Source organism: Taudactylus pleione, unplaced genomic scaffold, assembly GCF_031769625.1.
Source record: "Taudactylus pleione unplaced genomic scaffold, aTauple2 ptg000186l, whole genome shotgun sequence".
Lineage (NCBI taxonomy): Eukaryota > Metazoa > Chordata > Amphibia > Anura > Myobatrachidae > Taudactylus > Taudactylus pleione.
This window is the reverse complement of record NW_028284588.1, coordinates 1532501-1552045: the sequence shown is the minus strand read 5'-3', so window position 1 is coordinate 1552045 and position 19545 is coordinate 1532501. Positions and strand designations below refer to the sequence as shown.

The window sequence follows — 19545 nt, the reverse complement described above, 5'->3', positions numbered from 1 at the left end:
CTTGTGACTGTGTGAGGTTGTTCTATGTGTACGTGTGCACTAACAGATGAAATTGAAGAACACATAAACCTCTAGACAAATAATGCCTGAAAAGAGACTTTAACAGTAATGTTTAGGTTTTTATAACACACAGGAAATTATATTAACCTATAAGAATTAATTATTTTCAACTGAATTCTTCTTGAACAGTTTACATCTACATTGCTCACTGTACATTGATATGATTGAACAAGATACATGACAATTCGTGAGCTCTGCTGTAACATCACTGCCAATGTATTTTCTGCATTAGGTGGTGGTCTCTCCTGCTAAATTGATACTGTGTTTTGGAAGACAGGCTATGGGTTGCTACACTTTCCAATAAATTGCAGCAGCAAAACATTTTATATAATAGCAGTTTTGCATAGCGGCGGTTCAGATAATGCACACTTAAGGTGCGTATCCACTACATGAGAGGGGAACGACTATACGATTACATCGTAATCGTGCAGTCGTTAATCATCCTGTGCAGTGGATAATGTGCCCACACTGAATGGTATGTTGTTCAGTGCAGGCACCCTCCCTCATCCCCGAACCTGCGCAACCTGTTGTTATCGACAGGTTGGCCTGCATGTTCAGGCGATGACATATGCCGACAATGGCCAGCAGGAACGCGCATCGCTGGTCATTGCCATCACTGCACGATTAATGAGCGATTGACTGATTACGATGTCGTAATCGTTCAATCGCTAATTTTTTCTCGTCTAGTGGATACGCACTTTTACATTCACAAAAAAGAATTTCATTATTTTCATTGTTAGGTACAGTATTATTTTTTTCACTAAAAAGTAGTTTGGACAATTAATACTTGGTAGAAGTATATTTCTGGAATTTTGCAGAACCATTTGGTGGTCTGTTAAGTATTTAGTGTCCACTAAAAGAAAAACAGGTAATAGTGTTCATCCTTGGCCTTTTTTTGGCTGGGTGCTATCCGTGAGGGCACATTTTAATTTAGAAGGGCAAAATTTTGTACACTATGCTATAGCTGGTGGAGTTTTATGTATTGGGGGCACTAGTGTAGCATAATATTAATGTAATATTTAAACTCTTTGCTATTTGACCACTCCACATACCCCATCGATGCCTCTGAAACCATCAAAGATGCCTCCATCATTGTTCATCAGAACATCCTACATGTTCCCATGGGTATGCAGTCAGGAAGCCGGCAGACCTAATCCCGACAGCCGTCTTCCCTACTGCTTACTCCCGGCGAGGGTTAAATGACAGGCGTCTAAATCTAGACACCTGTCATTTTACAGACGCCGGGAGACCGGCGCCTGGCATCCCGATCGAAGGGACGCCGAGCGCGGATAGCCGCGGGGGGGAGGGTTAGGTTTAGGGTTCCCGGGGGGGGGACTTAGGTTTAGGCACCCCCCCGGGAGGTTAGGTTTCGGCTAGGGGAAGGGAGGGTTAGGGTTAGGCACTTAGAGGGGGGATTAGGGTTAGGCACTGGGGGGAAGGTTAGGGTTAGGCACCCCTAAGGGGTAGAATTAGGTTAGTCAATACTTACCTTAGGACGATCAGGATTTCCTCCTCTGCCGGGATGCCGCTGTCGGGATTCCAACCGCCGGGCATGGATCCGGCAGTAAATGATACTGATTCCGTCCCCATGAATGTCTCTCAGAACATCCCACATTCCCCTATTAATGCTGTTTAGACCATCACGTGCCCCCACCGATGCTTCTCAGACCTCTCACATACCCCATCAGACCACCCCACATGCCCCTTCAATGAGTTAGACACCTGCAGGAGGAGTGATTGCCAATTAACCTATCCACAGGAAGATGAAGTGGCCCCAACTCCAGTGTCTGCCACTGCTTGCATAGCCAGTCTGTTAATGTTTGCGAACCTGAAATGGATGTACCTCACAGGCATCTCCTCTGCTATATGGAGACAGACAGGGGGCTGAGTTTGTTTCGGCAGGAAGAGGAAATCCCAGCCCCCCTGTCTGTCTCCAGATAGAGAATGTGGCAAAAAAATGCAGAATCCAATAGTAGCTGACTCCGGAGTTCACCACCTCCTTGTCCAGAGTTTAGCTGGAGGTCTGTGCGTTGCCAAGAGTGGAAGGGGGTTCAGCGGGAGGTCAGTAGGTCACCACAATTATGTGCAGAAGGCACTTTGCCATTCTTAAATCGGCTACAGAATGGTGCCCTGATAAAATAGCCTAGCGGTATCACTAGGTGACAAACAGATTGGATTAAAAGTAATCCACCTAGACTGGCCAAATACTATTATTTGTGAATTTGAAAACCGCAAAAAAAAAAAATGGCAGAGGGCGGGAAAGTATGTAAGAACTTTAAAGCTTCTGATGGGAGTACATAGGCAGATTGCTGCTGAATGTGTGCCAAGTGCACTTGTAAAAACAAGAGTTTATTTTGTGGTTTTAAAAATCATAACGCATTATGCATTAGGGCATTGTTTCCCATACCTTCTTGAATCATGGAGCCCTAGAGCATCAGCATTTTTTTCACGACACCCCTAAACCAAAAGTTTCTTATTGACAAACTCAGAAATGTTTTTAAAATTAAGTAAATTGTTTATAACTGTCATTACTTAGATTCAGTTATGTGGAGGTAGACAGGGTTGTGCTTGTGTTTGCCCACATATTTTATGCTTGGCAGCCACTACTATTAGTTCTGCCTATCACATTGATGATAAACAGGGGCGGATTGGGAATTTAAAGTTGCCCTGGAAAAAAAGTCTGCTAGAGGCCCTGTGCGAAAAAGTAGGTGTGGCCACTTGGCAAGGGGTGTGGCCTTATGTGAAATTCCTGCAAGCTACTCCCCCCATTTTTGTTATGCTGGGGGCATGCCCACCGCTACATGAGCTGATGGATATGCCCCCAGTTCCTCTCTCCAGTGAATAAGCACAGCAAGCAATTGAATTCGTTTTTCTTACCTACATGATTTCTCTGAAGAAATTGATCCTCCCTGGACAGGCAGTTTCTTGAGTCGGTGATCACTATTCATGCAGGAGATCACATGGTCTGGAAGCCGCCTTTTTGTGTCACAATAAAGCCAATGTCATCATCATGCAACAGAGGTTCAACCAGATAATACATAGTAACAAAAGTTTTTGGGAAGGACAAAATGTGAGTTTCACTTATCAAACAATTTTATATTAATAAAATATATTTGCTCATTTGGTACCATTTGTACCAGTAATATGATTTCATTAGAATTGTTGCTTTACTGAAGATTACTGTCCCCTAGTCTTTTCTTCTAATAGTACCAGGGGTCCTACTGTCCTATCTGTGTGTCTCCAGTACCATTGCCTTGGCGTGCCTCCAGGCCATCCCCACTATGTGCTTCTACAGTGCTATCCCCTGCGCCTCTCAACTGCCACCCACCTGCGTCTCTCCAGTGCCATCCTCCTGCCCTAGCACATAATAGCCCCCTCCCCAGATAGATCATCATCTCCCCTTAGCACTAAATAACCCCCCTCTCCCCCAGACAGAAATCCATCTCCCCCTATCAGCCAGTGCAGCTCTGCATGTGGAAGACTGACAGACCGGATGCAGCAAGTGGTGACCGAGCCGAATTAAGACCCCACAGGCCAAAGGTAAGATACAGATTTGGGGCCCCCTATTAATGTGAAGAGAGGAAATACATAGGGCAGTGTCTACACTACATACATGGAAGCTGGGTTCCCGGCACCAGTCTGCCGACAATACTAAAATGCGACTAACTATTTTAACTGTGTCAGTCACTACTAAACACTGCTGCAAGCCTGCAGCACCAGGAATGATACATATGAAAAGAAAATAATTAAACTATTGGAATAATAAACATAACAGGCATCCTGCATTCCTAATGGGAGCTGCGCTGCTGCACAGACTGTAGTGGAAACTCTGGGTGGAGGCAGAGCTGGATTAAAGCCCTAGAGGGCAACATTTGGGAAATGAGGATCAAGTGCTCATGTGCAAGCCTTGGACATGCTAATGAAAATGGGGCATGACCACATAGCACGTCCCCAATTAATTTCACGCTGCGAGCATGCACATCACTTTCCTAGATGGTGGGCTGCCCTCCCTAACATTCCTCCTGCCCACGGGTGTGACAGTACCCAATAATAAGGCCTGTTGCACCTCAGTCGAGATGGATGGTGGATATGCACACATACACTGCATATGTACTGTTTCACACATATACAGTCTCACACATATACACTTACATACATAGTCATACTGTTGTACACATAGCCACTCATACACATCTATATAGTCACACACATACATACTGTCACACACATACACAACATACTGTCATACACATATGCAGTCACACATATACTCATACATATATACAGACACACTTATACACAAATATACTGTCACACACACACACACACACATATTTACTGTCACACACATACTGTACACATACATACTCATTCATACATACACAGTCACACTTATACACATACATACTGTCATACACATACTCATACATACTGACACACACATACATACTGTCATACACATAATCATACATACTGTCACACACATATATACTGTCACACACATACTCATACATACTGTCACACACATACTCATACATACTGTCGCACACATACTCATACATGCTGTCGCACACATACTCATACATACTGTCATACTCATACATACTGTCACACACATACATACTGTCACACACATATTCATACATACTGTCACACACATACATACTGTCACACACATACTCATACATGTTGTCACATACATACATACTGTCACACACATAATCATACATACTGTCATACACATACTCATACATACTGTCACACACATACATACTGTCATATACATAATCATACATACTGTCACACACATAATCCTACATACTGTCACACACATACATACTGTCATACACATAATCATACATACTGTCACACACATACATACTGTCATACACATACATACTGTCACACACATACTCATACATACTGTCACACACATACATACTGACATACACATAGATACTGTCATACACATACTCGTACATACTGTCACACACATACTCATACATACTGTCACACACATACATACTGTCACACACATACTCATACATACTGTCACACACATACATACTGTCACACACATAATCATACATACTGTCACACACATAATCATACATACTGTCACACACACTCATACATACTGTCATACACATACTCATACATACTGTCATACACATACTCATACATAGTGTCATACACATACTCATACATACTGTCACACACATAATCATACATACTGTCACACACATAATCATACATACTGTCACACACATACTCATACATACTGTCACACACATACTCATACATACTGTCATACACATACTCATACATAGTGTCACACACATACATACTGTCACACACATAATCATACATACTGTCACACACATAATCATACATACTGTCACACACATAATCATACATACTGTCATACACATACTCATACATCGTGTCACACACATACATACTGTCATACACATACTCATACATACTGTCACACACATAATCATACATACTGTCACACACATACATAGTGTCATACACATACATACTGTCACACACATACTCATACATACTGTCACACACATACTCATACATACTGTCACACACATAATCATACATACTGTCATACACATACTCATACATACTGTCATACACATACATACTGTCACACACATGCAGTGACTAACATATATACATTTATACACAGTCACACTTATAATCATAGATATAGTCACACACATACGTACTGTCACACACATATGCAATCATACACATACATACTGCCTGTCACACACATATACTCATACATATATACAGACACATATACACAGTGTGACACATACATACAGTCACACATTTGTCATAAATGTACATAGACTACATACATACTGTCATAACATAGTCACACATACATAGGCTACACACACACTTGTCACAAATACACTTAGACAATAGTGTCCCACTTACGTTAGACTCTGCAGCTGCTGCTCCTCCTCCTCTCAGTTCTCCCATCCATGCTGAGTCCTGGCCCTGACTTCAGACTGTGCCGTGTAGCCCCGCCCCCTACTCTGACTCCGCCTCCAACATACTTTTCCTCAATTAGTTTCAGATCGCAGCTGCCATCAAAGGCTGGGGGGCCCTTCTGAGAGAGGTGGGGGTGAGGGGGTTGCACAGGGGCACTTGAGCAGCCCACCCCCCGGGTCTTGCTGCACTAGCTGGCCTTACACAATGCGCGAGGAGGGGTTGTGGGCGGGGCTATGTACCGTTCCTGCGCTGCTGAACTTACCTTTCCTGTCGGTCCTGGGGCCTCTACACTTCTTAAAATATCAGCGGCCCGGGCCTCAGCACCGCTAGTTGTGACAGGCAGCCGGCGGGCTGCCTGTCAAGAAGGAGACTATTAAACTTTGGGCGGGTGACGTATTATAGGAGGTGGGGCCACAGGTGACAAGCGGCCCCACAAACCAATCGGCCCACCGGGAATCTTCCCGCTGTAGGTAACTGCCAATCCGCCCCTGATGATAAATAATTTGATTTGGTCTTGTATTACCAACATGTGGCACAACTGCACATGACCCGCAGCATCCCACTGTTCCTCTGCACCCAGTTTGGGAACCACTGCATTAGGCAATTAAGCAGGTGCGTTTGAAACTCAAAAGCCACCTGCATACATTGTTGTCCTAATTTTTCAATAGCAAATTATAAAAAGCGCTAGATTTATCAAGCAAGGAGCCGTTTTAAAAACTGCCAAAAACTGTTGAAGTAACCCACCAAAGATGGAGCACAGGAACTGCACACAGGTCCTCCTCTCTCTCGATATGCCCTTGGGCATAACCATTATTATTTTATTATGTGGGCACCATTTATAGTGCCATCAAAAAATGAATTGTTGAACCCATTATACATAATTTTTTTGAACACAAATTAACAATTTATAATTCTCCTTTAAGACCATTAATAAATAATATTCTAAAAATGTTTGCACCCAAATATGTTAATATAATTATATTGCCGACATTGTTTTTGTTTCCTCCTTCATCAATACAGGATTGCCCCCAATAAAAATGTCCTCATCTCCTGATTGGCCACATACAGCAGATGCAGACATTTTTTTTGCTGTGGTTTGCCCATTTGTAAGCATCCAGCCACCACTGGTGGGTTTTAATCCACCCTCCAAGCAGCAATTTTGTAGTGAATAGCTTGCGATGGAAGGTTGGTTAAACATGATACAAAACCTGCCCTTAGGTAAATTTACCCCATAGTGAGTTCTGTAGAAATATACTTCCACAAAACAGACTTCCACCCTCAGGGTCTTCAAAAGTGCTTCTATTATTTATTTATGTGAATATGTTGTAAGAGAGTATCTGTCTGGCACAAGCTTTCTTCAAAATGAGGCTGAATTTGTGCGGTGATCTATATCTTTTTGTACCAAAGGTTAGTTGTTTGCTGTTACCCAGCAGTCATCAAGTACTTGTGAAAATATGTAAACTTTATGTTAAAAATAACTTTTTAATGTGTAATGTATTTTGTCTTCAAGGATATCAGAATCTTCATGATTTACAGGTTAATGTCTGTCTGTCTATCTTATATATAAAATTAATTGGTCTGTCTGCTTGTCTGTCCAGTTATGCATTTGGACACCCCTGCGCCTATCGGGATGAAACAAACATGAGGTGATCCAGTTGGATCGTGGACAGGTTTTAGGGGGGATAGGATCCCGATTGGACCTCCTGTTGGTGTACGCTGGGCAGAAATTTGACCCAGGGAACTTGTTTCGAGTCTTCCACTGGATGGATTTGGATGAAAACATATACGTGTGTGTATGTATGTACTATATATATATATATATATATATATATATATATATACATACATACATACATACACACACACACACACACACACACACACACACACACGTAACGCCGGCACCCCACAATAGAAGTAATACTTGCCCATGTGCCCTCAGGGGGTTAAAGAACCTAAAGTATATGGTAATACAAACAGTGGCACTCACTCACCCTAAAAAATAAGACTCACGACTCCAACAGGTCTATGTTCGATGTTTCATTCAGGACGTTCTTGATAAAAGTTGTCCTGGCTGAAGCGTTGAACATAGACCTGATGGAGTTGTGAGTCTTATTTTTTAGGTCCTGTGAGTGCCGCTGTTTGCATTACCATATATACAATATATATACGTGTGTGTGTGTTTGTGTACGTACAGTATATAGACACATACACGTGTGTGTGTGTGTGTGTGTGTGTGTATTATTAACAGTAAGCCATTGAGGAAGCTTAAATAAAATTAGTAGAATACTTTCATATATACTCGATGTTCATGGTTTAACATTTTGCAGCTTTCAAACAATACATATTGTTTACTCTATGTAGCAGGATGAATGTTATGTACTTTGTAATACATAATCATACTTCTAGTAACTAAATAGCCTATTTTGCCCAAACCTTGCTTACTTTGCTATGTTACAGGAAGGAACTTTAGCAACAGTGTTGCATACATATTATCTGTTGAATTATTTAATTTATTTCCTCAGGGTTTATTCAAATCAACAATACTGCCTCTGCAAGAGAATCATTTAGTCTTTTCAACTGATTTTTCCTTATGTGTATATGTTTTAGCAAGTGTTTTTGCAGCTGCATTTTACTGTTCATGTATAAGGTCAGTCTAATATATTTTTACTTTGCATTCATTTTAAATAAGTATATATTGTTTTGATACGAATGCTAGCTTTAATTTGTAAAGTATGCCTACTTATGGCAGTAGTACATAAAAGAAAACAAATAAAGTGTTATTTTCCTATCTACTTATTCTATTTTCCATAATCAGTTTAAAGTGCTGGTCTTAAACTGGGTACACACCTAAAATATATATATCTGCAGGTCGAGTGATCTGCATATATATCTGCAGATGATGGTTGTTCATACACACTGAACTACTGTCATCTGACAACGTGTCCTGTTGGCTGGGGGATGCGTTGCGCCCCCTCCCTGTGGCCTCTGCTGCAAGTGTACGGCTGGTCAGCTGAACTGCCCTTACACACAGCACGATGGACAGATATATCTGCCATCAGCTGTGCATCACAGCCAACACACTGTCTGTGAACGACGTTGTTCACAGACATATCGTTGGTACACACTAGCTGATGGGCACACTATATATTGGCCGATCAATTGATCGGACAATATATCTGCCACTGTGTACCCAGCTTTACAGGTTAAATCCAGAGTGACTCTGATAAGGGCCATATTATTATGGCCAGATAACTAGGTCAAAGCATTTCTGAAATAGCAAGGCTGTGGGGTGTGCAAGGTCAGCCCTGGTGAGTGTGATCGGATGACCTCGCTCCACTAGGTGATCACAGATCTTTGGGCCTGATTCAGAGCCACTCGTAAGCGGCAGTACGCTCGTTCCGAGCGATGTTCGCACTTCTGCGCATGCGTACGGTTTATAATACGCATGTGTGAACCAGTCAGTGCGGCCGAAAAACGTTTGTTCGCTATATAGCGAATGTCTGCTACTTTGAGTGACAGGATGAGGCGTATGTGGGTGGTAACAGGGGAAGGTGCTTGAAAACAGGGAGTGGAATTAAGAACGCAGGCGTGCTTAAAGGTCAAAACAGGCGTTTTATGGGTGTGCATAATTAATACAGCAGCGTCATTGACCACGTCACCTGGTTGTTTTATATTCAAAACTGCTCGCAATATAGTGGTAGGAAACACCAACCACAAGAATAGCGAGCAGTTCATACGCTGATCGATGTACTCGATTAATCTAATAAATAGCGGACATGACGTATGATGCGAGCGGCCAGGGGGCGTATTTTTCAAATAAACGTCCGCAAGTTTTGTTCGCTCGTTCAGACATGGAGGCGTGAAAAGACCGCAAAGAGCGAACGGTTCATTTGAATAACCACCCCCTTTTTCTGAACGAGCGAGCGCAAATAGCGTCCGGCTCTGAATCAGGCCCTTTGTTCACTGACTTCAAATAGAGGATAGTTACCTGTCCCTGGGTAACCTGTGTGGGCTTACTTCACCACTCCTAGGGATTCCCTTTCGCAGTCGTTAACTGCCAGTTACGAACTCCTCCACCTGCGTAGTGGGTGAACACTTCTCTGCCACCACCAGGCACCTATACTGGAACCTGGAACAACTTCTCCATGGCTCCTTCCACCGTCACCTGGAGCACCCTACTTCTGGGTATGTGTAGACATGCTGCTGCAACACCACCTGTGTAATCTCTGTTAATTACCTCTGGTCCCTTACTCTGGACCAGTCTGCAGGGTAGCTCGCATGGGTTTCAATTTAGAGACACTGGGCTCAACCTAGAACAGCTGGAGAATGGAACAGCATTTTGCACTATTCTGGTGGTCACAGGATACAACAGATGCAGAAGTCTAAAGGCAAGATGTTTATTGCTTAATGTCTTGATAGGTCCAGTTGCTAAAGGTGCTTGGGTAATTCACAGCCGCCGTCATGGCTTGTTACTTTTTCATGCCCCAGCTGTCGCTCCTATTCCGGGACGCCGTGTTCTCCAGCCACAGCTTCAGACAACTTCATCTGTTGCGGGCAAAGTAGCTGCCAAGCTGGGACGTAGTCTGCGGTTGCTAGGAGATCTAGATGCCAGGATGGTGGACACACTCCTGGGAATACAGGTTGACGTGCTTCGCCTCAGTTGCAGGCTAATCTCATCTTTTGCCTTGCACGCCATTGGTGCACTACGCCATTGGTGTACTACCTGTTGGTTCAGCTCCATCTTGCCGCTTATAGCATTTCCATAAGTAAGTGCCCGGTTCCTGCCAGTCGAGCTCCTGTACCCGGACTTGGACTAGGCTGTGGTACACCTGGATCCCCTCTCTGCGCTGGGAGCTAGTTTTCCTGGTCCCCCAGGATGTGACCACTCAGCACGGGACTACTTCTCAGCTGCATCGGCACTATGCACACTGACTAGCCACAGCTGCCGGAGGTGATCTGGGGTTGCGGAGCATAAAACAAAGAGAAATACATTTATTTGTATATGTCCTCGGTGCTAGGCCTTAACCATTACCATGCTGCAGCTGCTGGAGGGGTCAGGGCTGCGGAAAACCGATTCAATACATAAATAGCGTGTGGCGCCAGCAATGCATTTGAAATTGGTGCCTCTGCGCTGATTGGTTCATTTAAAAATGGTGCAACAGTCCGAGGGTTAACCCCTTCAAAGACACAGCCGCCACAGTGAGTACCTATTGACAGTGGTCCAAGAGGGAGAAAAATCATGAAATGCCAAAGGGAAACAAATACTATCCTGTATGAAATAAACCAATGGAAGTGGCTACTGTGGCACAAGTCACAGAAAAATTATGATTATGGAAGTAATATGTCACACATCACAGAGAGCATCTAACCTTGCTGTGTATAGGGCTACATACATACGCACAGGCCAGTCAGAGTGCCCAATGACCCCTGTTCACTGTTGAAAGCACCTATAATGGACACAAGAGCATTGCAACTGGACCTTGGATCAAGAAGGTTCCCTTGTCCATTGAATTCAGTTTTCTGTTGTAATCATGCGAATAAAGAGATGGCACTAGGATGCGTTGTAGGGAAAAAAACAGGTCGGTGGATTGTGATATTTTGGACAGTATTCTGTTGGTAAACACTGGGTTTCGGTCAATCATGTGGATGTTAATTTGATGCGTACCACATGCCAACTTTTCGCAAACCGTTTGGGGAAGGCCTTTTTTCTGTTTCAGCATGACAATGCCTCCATGCACAAAGCGAGGTCCATCAAAAAATGTTTTAATTAGTTTGGTGTAGAAGAACATGACTGGTCTTAACAAAACCCTGACCACAACATCTTTGAGGTAAATTGAAACTCTGAAAGTAAACCAGGCCTTTTCGCTCATTTCTGTGCCCAACCTCACTTGTGGCTAAATTAATGTGAACCCTTGCAGCCATGTTCCAAAATTTTGTAGAAAGCCTTAAAAAAATAAATAAAGAGCGGAGGCTGTTGTAGCAACAAAGGAAAGACCAACTCCTATTAATGCCACCAAGTTTTGGAATGACTCACTCAGTAAGCACATAGGAGTGTGATGTTCAGCTGTCTATATACTTACTACTTATCTTATCTTATCTTGAAGACAGTTGTTGTCAGTGCTTATCCTCACTTTAACAAATCTGTATAATTGTTGCAAAATGAAAGTGATGAGGTATTACTGTAATTCATATTTATAAAGCTTTGCAAAATTGAGGACCAAACGCTGCCAACAATTGTCTTTAAGATAAGCACAAAGGAAGTACACTAAATGGCCAAAAGTATATCTTTTTGTGTTGTACCCATTTGGGGCATTTATAGTGCCATGTACCTGGTACCATGTATAATATATCAAATGTATTGATCAGAAGAGTTAGGCCTCCAATATATGAGAAAAACGTGAGGCGTTTCAAAGGTATGAGAAAAAAGTGAGGCGTTTCAAAGGTTGAATTCACCATCTTCCAATGTATATTACCAAGTCTGCTATTTACATTTAAGTTAAATGGTTTTCGTGCATGTCTCCTACTACATAATGAATGGTAAATGTATGATTTAATTATTGCGGATACTAAATATGTGGTAATTGAAATGGTAGGTTTATAACCTGAGAGTAATCTGCTATAAGCTTCATTTGTTGCTTGGCAACATAAGCTCATGTGTCCATCATCATCATGTATGTGTACAGTATATGTTATTAACAGAAGAAGCCAGCAACAGAATTGATTTTGATTTGTAGGGGTTACTAGTACTGTATATTCAATATAAACTTACGTACAGTATCACATGCACATCCTACACCCTCCCAAGAGGGCTCACGTGATCTAAGTGTTTTGATAGATAAGAGACATGTCAGTATCACTTTCTTTTTTTGTGTCTGATATGCTGATATCGCTGTTAACAGGGTGCGAAGCTTAATGTGGAGAATTCTCTTAACAGTCTATCTGGCATTGTCTGGTGTTCATGTGTAAACTTTGCCACCTTTCCATGAAGATCAAGTGTACATCATTGCATAGCTGAGGATTACAATGTGTGAATACCACAGTCTGACATCTCCCAAATAAATAATTAATAGGAACAGCTTCGGAAGAAATATCTTCTCTGGGTGAAAATGAAGCTATGTGTCCCAGCTGTTCATTAGAGATAATCGTGTTTCTTATTAATACAGTTCCTAAAGAGTGTGCATTTGATTGTACACGTTATTTATCAAAGACTGACAATGAAACTTCTTCAGAATAATTATTGTTCACTTGGCTGTTTCTCTTCCTATTACTGCCATTATCTACACATTTGTAAATCGATCAATAGAACTCTGGATGCTTCATTTCAGCAGCAAGAAGCATACACTAGCTTAGTAGGAGAGACATTCTGTATAACACAACAAAACAGGGACAATCCATTTTCAGTAGTTTTCTCAATCTGAAAAACTGCCAATGCTTAATATAATATTCACATATATATTGCTATTATAATCTGTGTACTTAAAGTAGTTTTAGCTAAACCGCTCTCTGTTCTGTTTTGATTATTCTGGACTTGCTAATTTAATATTCCTTTATGAATGTTATAACACAATCTAATTATATGTTAAATAAACTTGGAAAGTTTCTGTTCAGTAAAAGAACAATACAATGGTGTATGTAACGTAGGGAAGTACATAGCTGAGCAATGAAACGCTTTAGCTCAATTCCTGGCATCAGAATAACTACAGGAAATTATTGGCTACTGGATTCCCCACTACTGTTTACCAACAATCACTCCCAGACTCCTTGAAAACACTCTGCTCTTGATTGCAGAATTAAGGTGGTGCCACGCCGCTCGCATTTTGTATAAATGCTTTTTTCCTGGGCCCTATATACACCCTTGGTGGTGCGTGGTAGGGGAAAATGCAGGCTTTGTAGGGAGGATCATATATTTGTTTAACAATTGACATTTATTTCTATGAATATTCAGTAAGTGTTTAGTGCTTGGGTCTCAACAGCTTGTGCATACTAATGTCATTATCAAGGTTGTTGGTAAGCAAGAGTCCCATTATGCTCTGAGAATCTCTCCAGTCCCTCTCTACTAGGTTGTGCTCCAGTGATCTGGATTAGTTTACTTCTAGGGAACTGTAGCCTCATTTCCACTGGTATCAGTCGCCATTGTAGTAATGTTTTAGCATTAGCACAACTCTAGAAAATGGTTCTGAAGATGGAACTCCCTGGTTTCACATCACTTGCATCCGGGAACATTGCAGCAGCCTGACCTCATATTACTTGCATCCAGGAACATTGCAGTTTTCTGACTGATGCATGTTCCATTTAATGTATTTTAATGCAAGTTAAAGGCCAATGGAATGACTTTCTGAACAAGAGTTTGAAAGGTGCTTGAACCGGTTTCCAAACACCATTGTTTAGATTTCTAATGCTGGGTACACACTGGCCGATATATTGGCCAAATAATTATCAGCTATTATATATACTGGCCGTTGGCCAGTGTGTACAGGCGATATGTCTGTGAACGACGTTGTTCAGACATATCGCATTGGCTGTGCTGCACAGCCGATGGACAGATATGTAGACCTCCCGTACACATACAGCGGTAGCCGCGGGGAGGGGGTGGGACATGTCCCTGACACGCCCCCCGGCCGACAGGACCCGCAGGCAGAAGCAGATGATGGCCGTTCAGTGTGTATGAACAATCATCATCTGCCAGTGGCGGAACTCCCGGAGACAATGGAGTCATTTGCCGCCGGGCGTCAGCCCTGAAGGGGGCACCTGGCTCCATTGTCCCCGGGAGCTGCATGGAGAAGGAGCGCCGCTGATCGGTGCTCCACCTCCATTGGCGTAACTACGGAGGGTGCAAGGGGTCCGGTCGCACTCCCCTGCACCCTCTATTTGCCGGGCGCCCGCTGAGTGTGTTACCAGTGGGTGCCCGGCTCCTATTCAAACCCCCGGCGGTAGCCGGAGGACGGAGCTCCCTCCGTCTTCCGGGTCCCGCAGTGTACTATGGGAGTGATGTCATAACGTCACTCCCATAGTGCCGAGGAGCGGACGCCGGGGACGAGGAGTGAGCTCCGTCTTCCGGATCCCGCAGTGCACTATGGGAGTGACGTAATGACGTCACTCCCATAGTGCCGAGGAGCGGACGGCAGCAGCACTAGAGCGGGGATAAAGGTAAGTGTCTGTTTGTTTGTTTTTGTTGTGTGTGGGCGCGCGGTGGGGACCATCACTACTGGGGGCAACTACTGGGGCCTCACTACTGGGGGCAACTACTAGAGGCAACTACAGGGGCCTCACTACTGGGGGCAACTACAGGGGCCTCACTACTGGGGGCAACTACAGGGGCCTCACTACTGGGGCAACTACGGGGACCTAACTACAGGGGGCAACTACAGGGGGCTCACTACTGGGGGCAACTACAAGGGGCTCACTACTGGGGGCAACTACCGGGGGCTCACTACTGGATGTACTGCATAGGGGACCATTACTGAGGAGCACTACATAGGCAGACCACTACTGGGGGAATTATATAAAAGGGGGGGCACCAACATTTATCTTGCCTCCGGGCACCTGGGATAAAGTTACGCCACTGTCATCTGCAGATATATCGCTATAGTGTGTACAGCACATAAGCATTTCAAATGACCTTTTTTCATTGTGTCATAGTGATACTGTCAACAGATTATTTTGGCAGTAATGAGTGATTTGCGAATATAAATATATGGGAAGAACTGAAATGTTTCTTCTCCCCTACATTGTTTACATTACACTAATTTTCTTGTGGTTAATAGCAGAATAAAAGCATATCCTGTCTTCTGTTTTCAACTTTCATTCAGATTAGTCTCAATGGAGATGTCTTACATATGATGATTTTCAATTATTTAGAAGTTTTGAATTAGATTGCTTTTAGATTTTCAAAAGAAGCAGTCCCTTTCCTGACCACAGTAGGAAGGTTAACACATCTGGTATGATAATGCTGTCTCTGTACTTTTTAATGAATTAAGCAAGATAAACAGAGTTGTTACTGTCTGCAAACATCTACATTTTTATTAAATCTTTTTCCTTTCTTCAACAAAGTTAACAAACTTTGAGCAATGTACTAAATTAAATTCAAGAGCATATATCAGTCTCCAATTATCTAAATAACTGGAGTGTGATGTAGGCTCTTTAATTTTTATTTAATGCAGCGCTTGCTATAAATAGTATTGTGAGCGAATCCTGTTTTTGGTAACAAGCGTTGGCAAGATCTCCCCCTGTTTGGACAGCAGCTAGATTTATCTATAAGCCATTTCCTACTTATTGATACTTAATTGGCTCTTGTCTAATTAAAGTGTGATGCAGAATTTCTATAATAACACAACTTATGTGCACTTTTGTCTTGTAGATTGCCTTCATGACGCTGACTCTCTTCCCTATCCGTCTGTTTTTTGCTGCATTTATGATGCTCCTGGCCTGGCCTTTTGCCTTTGTTGCTGCTATGGGCCGCACAGGGAAAGAGCTTGAAATGCCCATGTCCTGGTGGAGAAAGTGAGTTACATTTAATTATCATATAACCATTTGTGCCCTAACACTAAAGCATAATGAGGAAAATTAATACTGTGGCTGTTTAGTAACTTGTTCAAGAAACAATTGTAAGCAAAATCCTATAAATCTTTCTGAGAATAATTGATTACTTTGTCCTCGCCTATAACCCCATTCCATTGGTCCTGAAAAGGACCCCACTGTTTGCTAACATGCATGCAAACAGTGGCCTAACTACCGTGGGTGCAAGGGATACGCTTACTATTGTGCCCAAGCTGCATCTGTGGACCACCGCTCCCCCTGCACCCAGCCACACACACAAGATGGGCCGATCCAGTCAGGGGGGGCCCGAGTGTTAGCAGTGTTTGGTACCGGCCCGCCAGCTGATTACATTAGCATTGACATGGAGAGACGGCACTGCCGGATGCGAGGCAATCAGAACTCGCGGACCGGCAGCCATTCAGCAATTGCGACTCCTGATTGGCTAATTGCCCCAGCGCTTTCTGTCCATGTCTGCCACTGCCTACCGGTTTGCTAGCTCTAATTAGCTGGCGACCCGGCACCAAATCCACATCTGCTGGCTGCCGATGGCGCACAGGGGGAGGTGAGAGGCTGCTGAAGGGAGACGGGGAAGTGAGTTGCTGGATAGGGCATAATGTTTAAGGGCATTACTGTGTGGAATAACTTGTATGGAGCACTACTTATTGTGTGGAATAATGTGTTATATGGGGCACTATTACTATGGCATAATCTGTAAAGGGCATTACTGTGTGGTATAATGTATAAGGGGCACTGCTACTGCATGGCATAATGTGTTTAAGGGGTACTACTGTGTGGCATGACCTGAATGGGCTCTGTGTGGCATAACATGAATGGGCTCTGTGTGGGGGAAAATGTATGTGTTTTTTTTTTTTTTTCACTTTTGGGTGGGTCCCTTGTAAGATATTGCTATGTGGCCCACAAAGTTCTAGTTATGCCCTTGCATGCAAACACAGACTGCTGACTAATATATATGGTCACTTTAAAAAGTGTTAACTCTGGATTTAATATGAACTTGCATGAGTCTTAAAGGTTGCTCAGACTGTGAGGTTAAAAGGATACTTTTGTAGCTTTCACACAGGTATTTGGCAGACTGCCAATTTCCCCTGGAGCCAGCCCTGGACCCTATGTAATTTAAGAGTGCCCCCATTGTTAGGGATTGTGTGACACTGTGTGGCCATGACGAAGTTCAAACCTATGCAAAAATCTAATCCTAGGCAAACTACACCACCATGCCAAATGTGGTGGAGCTATGTCCAAAACTCTGGCCGTGCATAAAGGACAAACCGACAGACACGATTTCTCGCTTATTATATAGACTCTTTATGGAACAGATGAAGTGAAGTTGAGGCGGAATCGGTATGAAATACCGCCGGCCGCATCCCGCTGCCTAAACCTAAGGCCCCCGGGGGGGGTGCCTAACCCTAACCCTCCCTCCCCCTAGCCTAACCCAAATCTTCTCGGGGGGTGCCTAACCCTAAGTCCCCCCCCCGGGGTGCCCTAAACCTAACCATCCCCCCCCCCGCGGCTGTACGCTCACGGCGCCCGGCATCCCTTAGATCGGGATGCCAGGCACCGGTCTCCTGGCGTTGGGGAAATGACAGGCGTCTAGATATAGACGCCAGTCATTTATCCCAGACCGGGATAAAGCAGTCGGGAAGCCGGCTGTCGGGCAGCTGGCTTCCCGATTGTATACCGTTGAGGCCTATACTTGCAGAACTTATTGGTAATGGGAGTTTTCATATATCAATACAGAGCAATGGGTCTGATTCAGATTTGGGAATAGAGTAAGTTATAGCAAGTAACTGTGCACCTTGGTAAAATCATGTTGCACTGCAGGTGGGGCAGATGTAAAATGTGCAGAGCGATTTATATTTGGGATCTAAATTGCAGTGTAAATATAAAATTGTCCAGCATTTGTGGGTTATATGCAAAAGCAGCCAGTATTTACCCCACATGCAAGAAAAAATATATGTATCTGCACCCTTTACAATGTTACATGGTTTGTCCAAGTACACAGTCACTTGCTTTATCTAATGTCGCATACACATCAGACGATATGAACGATAACGTTCATCCCGTTCAATATCATCCAGTGTGTATGCAAGACATTGTTAACAATGTCTTTCATCGCCCGTACTTGCAGGGCAACCTGACGATAATTTCAGGTTTTGCAAGTACGGGGATGAGGGAGGGTGCCCTCACTGAATGATATCGTTAACGATTTTGTTAAGTGTATGCTCAATGTCGTTAACGTAATATCATTAAGTGTGTATGCGGCTTTACTCTTTTCCCAAATTGCGATCAGGCCCAACTTCTGCTCTTTTTGAATTGTTACTGCTTATTGGTGAAAGGGATAAACCGTGTTTATCCAAGCTATACATCTTAACAGGAGTATATGATGTCCACTTCACAAGAAGCAACAACCTCTATGGCTTGCTGCTCTCCCTCTCTGGCTATAGCAGGCTTATTTTACTAGACTACTGAAAGTCCTGTGGAGTGTTGAGGGATGAGGTAAAACCCTAGCAATGTTCGCCAGAAAAAAATGTGGAGAAACAAACAGTTGCTATAGAAACGTCTTACTAAGCCATTATGATACGGTCCAATCACTGTAGCTGGACAGCATTGTGTAAGTTAACTAAGATATAAATGCAGTGCACTTCACATTATTATATATATATAAACAATATTTTTTCATAAATTTGATTATAGTCATATGTAATATTTTAATAGTGATGAAAGTTAGTAATCTTCAGATACAATTGAAGTGGTCTTTAATCCAGAGACCTCACTTCATTTAGTATGTTCTTTTGCCAAACAGGTTGGAATACCGATCAAATCTTATCATTATTCTTATGGCGCACTTATTTATCTTATTTATAATTTTGTGTGTATTGGTTTGTTTAAGACCTTTTCATAATGTAGGTA

The 19545-nt window shown here is 43.0% G+C and overlaps 1 protein-coding gene across 1 annotated transcript in view; it reads left to right on the top strand.

The window, feature by feature from the left end:
- LPCAT1 (lysophosphatidylcholine acyltransferase 1) overlaps positions 1 to 19545 on the top strand; it is a 124596-nt gene that overhangs the window by 29485 nt on the left and 75566 nt on the right. The window contains exon 2 of the mRNA XM_088476333.1: positions 16442 to 16584. Coding sequence (XP_088332459.1) covers positions 16442 to 16584 — 143 coding nt within the window. The remainder of the gene's footprint in view (positions 1 to 16441; positions 16585 to 19545) is intronic.